The sequence below is a fragment of the Echinops telfairi genome, unplaced genomic scaffold (genome assembly GCF_000313985.2).
Source record: "Echinops telfairi isolate 266 unplaced genomic scaffold, ASM31398v2 ScPeMD7_74;HRSCAF=306, whole genome shotgun sequence".
Taxonomy (NCBI): Eukaryota; Metazoa; Chordata; class Mammalia; order Afrosoricida; family Tenrecidae; genus Echinops; species Echinops telfairi.
The window spans coordinates 399,430-401,108 of NW_022103972.1; the positions used below are offsets into that span (position 1 = coordinate 399,430).

The window sequence follows — 1,679 nt, forward strand, 5'->3', positions numbered from 1 at the left end:
AATCCAGAGACAGTGCAGGTGAGAGACACAGTCTGTGAGGGCTTCACCAGTCCAGGGCCTGACTCTTGTAGCTGCACCTGGGCCAGGACACCTGGGGATAAAGAGAAACACAGAGAGTCATGTGCTCAGATGCTGCATCCCCAGACTTCATGTGTGAACCCCTGAAGCACTCACCTCCCGGAGTCCCCAGCAGAAAGAGGAAAATCCACCCACAATTCATGTTCATGTGGATAAGATTCATGACACCCAGAAAATGCTCTCCAGGGTGAGAAGGAATAAGAATTTAAGTACATGCATGCTGTGGTTTCATGGGACTGGTATTTGCATGTGGGAGGTGCATGGTATGTAAATGTGGAAAGGGCTGAATGGAGCCCCTGCCTCTGGGACTCAGACTATTAAAGCGATGCTGGTGGAGTTCTTGGGAGAACGCAGTCCTCTCTGTGAGGTCTTCACTCTACCGATCATATGAACATCTGTGCGGATTTCATGTTCAATGTAACTTTATGTGCATTCGCATCAAAAGTACCCAAATGATCTATTGAAATTAAAGACCATCTCTATCCTCACCATGTTTGGAATCAAGACCAGGTCAACCTGAACCTTTTCATACATCTGAACACACAGGGAAAAAAGTGTATGTCATCCCAAATTCTTCTTTCTCCTATTACGTTTCACAATATTTGGAAAGAAGTAAAAAATACTTTAATGTTATCTTCTATATTTAGAGTTGGAATAAAAAAAGTGTCCTAACAGCAGGGTTATTTGTGAGGTTAAAATAAACCACAGAAATAAGAAGTTCAGTTTTCCTCCATGAATTAGTACCCAGGGTGGGTGTTGGGCTCAGTGTCTTCAGAGAGCCCCCTGCTGACAGCATCCTGTCACATACAGGGGAGGTGTTTCCTGGGCTTACACTGTCTTCCAACTTCTGTGGGTCGCACAGCAACATTTCTTCTGGTCATAAGCATTTGGACTATTGATCAGGAGTGTTACCTGGAGTTGTCTCTGCAGGTTTCCTGCCATGGGCAGTAGAGCTACCACAGTGGTCAGCGCAGCAGTTCTAGCTGACCAGGCACTGCTGTCCTTATCCAGGCTCCTGTCTCACATTTTTCTTCCCTTGGTCCAGAGCCAGTGGGTCCTTAGCACCCCTGCAGGACAGCTTTCTCCATAAGACTGGTTTTATGCCTGAGCTCACACTGACTCTCCCTCACTGTGAACACCTTTAGACATAGAGAGTGCTATACGTGGCAATCACTCTGACTTGGTTCCAGTGGATGGAAGTATGATCTATAGATATTTATATAGATATTGAGATTGAGTTGAGAGATATCCCACAATAAAATACTGATTTTCAAAAATCTGGCTGAAAGACAATGAGGGCATTGAACAGAGTTTAGGCTGCTTTCATTCCAGAGGAAGAGGAAAAGTACTTAAATCAGAATTCTATTCAAAACAATTGAAACAAGAAATTTACAGAATGATTTATTCCATGCTAAAGTGTGGAAGGGTTAAGTCAGAGTTCTTTTCTCAATTTCTATTAGGTGTGACAGGAAATTAACAGATGTGGTTATCATTAAAACAATGATAAATCTAATGCCACTGAATTATGCATGAAAAGAATGTTGAAAATATTTTTGCATATATATGTACCATGAGAAAAATAAGTTAAAAATAAATGACAG

General features: G+C 42.3%; 1 gene segment (V, D, J or C); it reads right to left on the minus strand.

Moving 5' to 3' along the window:
• Nucleotides 1–516: 516 nt before the first annotated feature.
• LOC115870084 overlaps nt 517–1,679 on the minus strand; it is a 6,194-nt gene continuing 5,031 nt past the window's right edge. Inside the window, 1 exon segment of the V gene segment in view lies at nt 517–612. Coding sequence covers nt 517–612 — 96 coding nt within the window.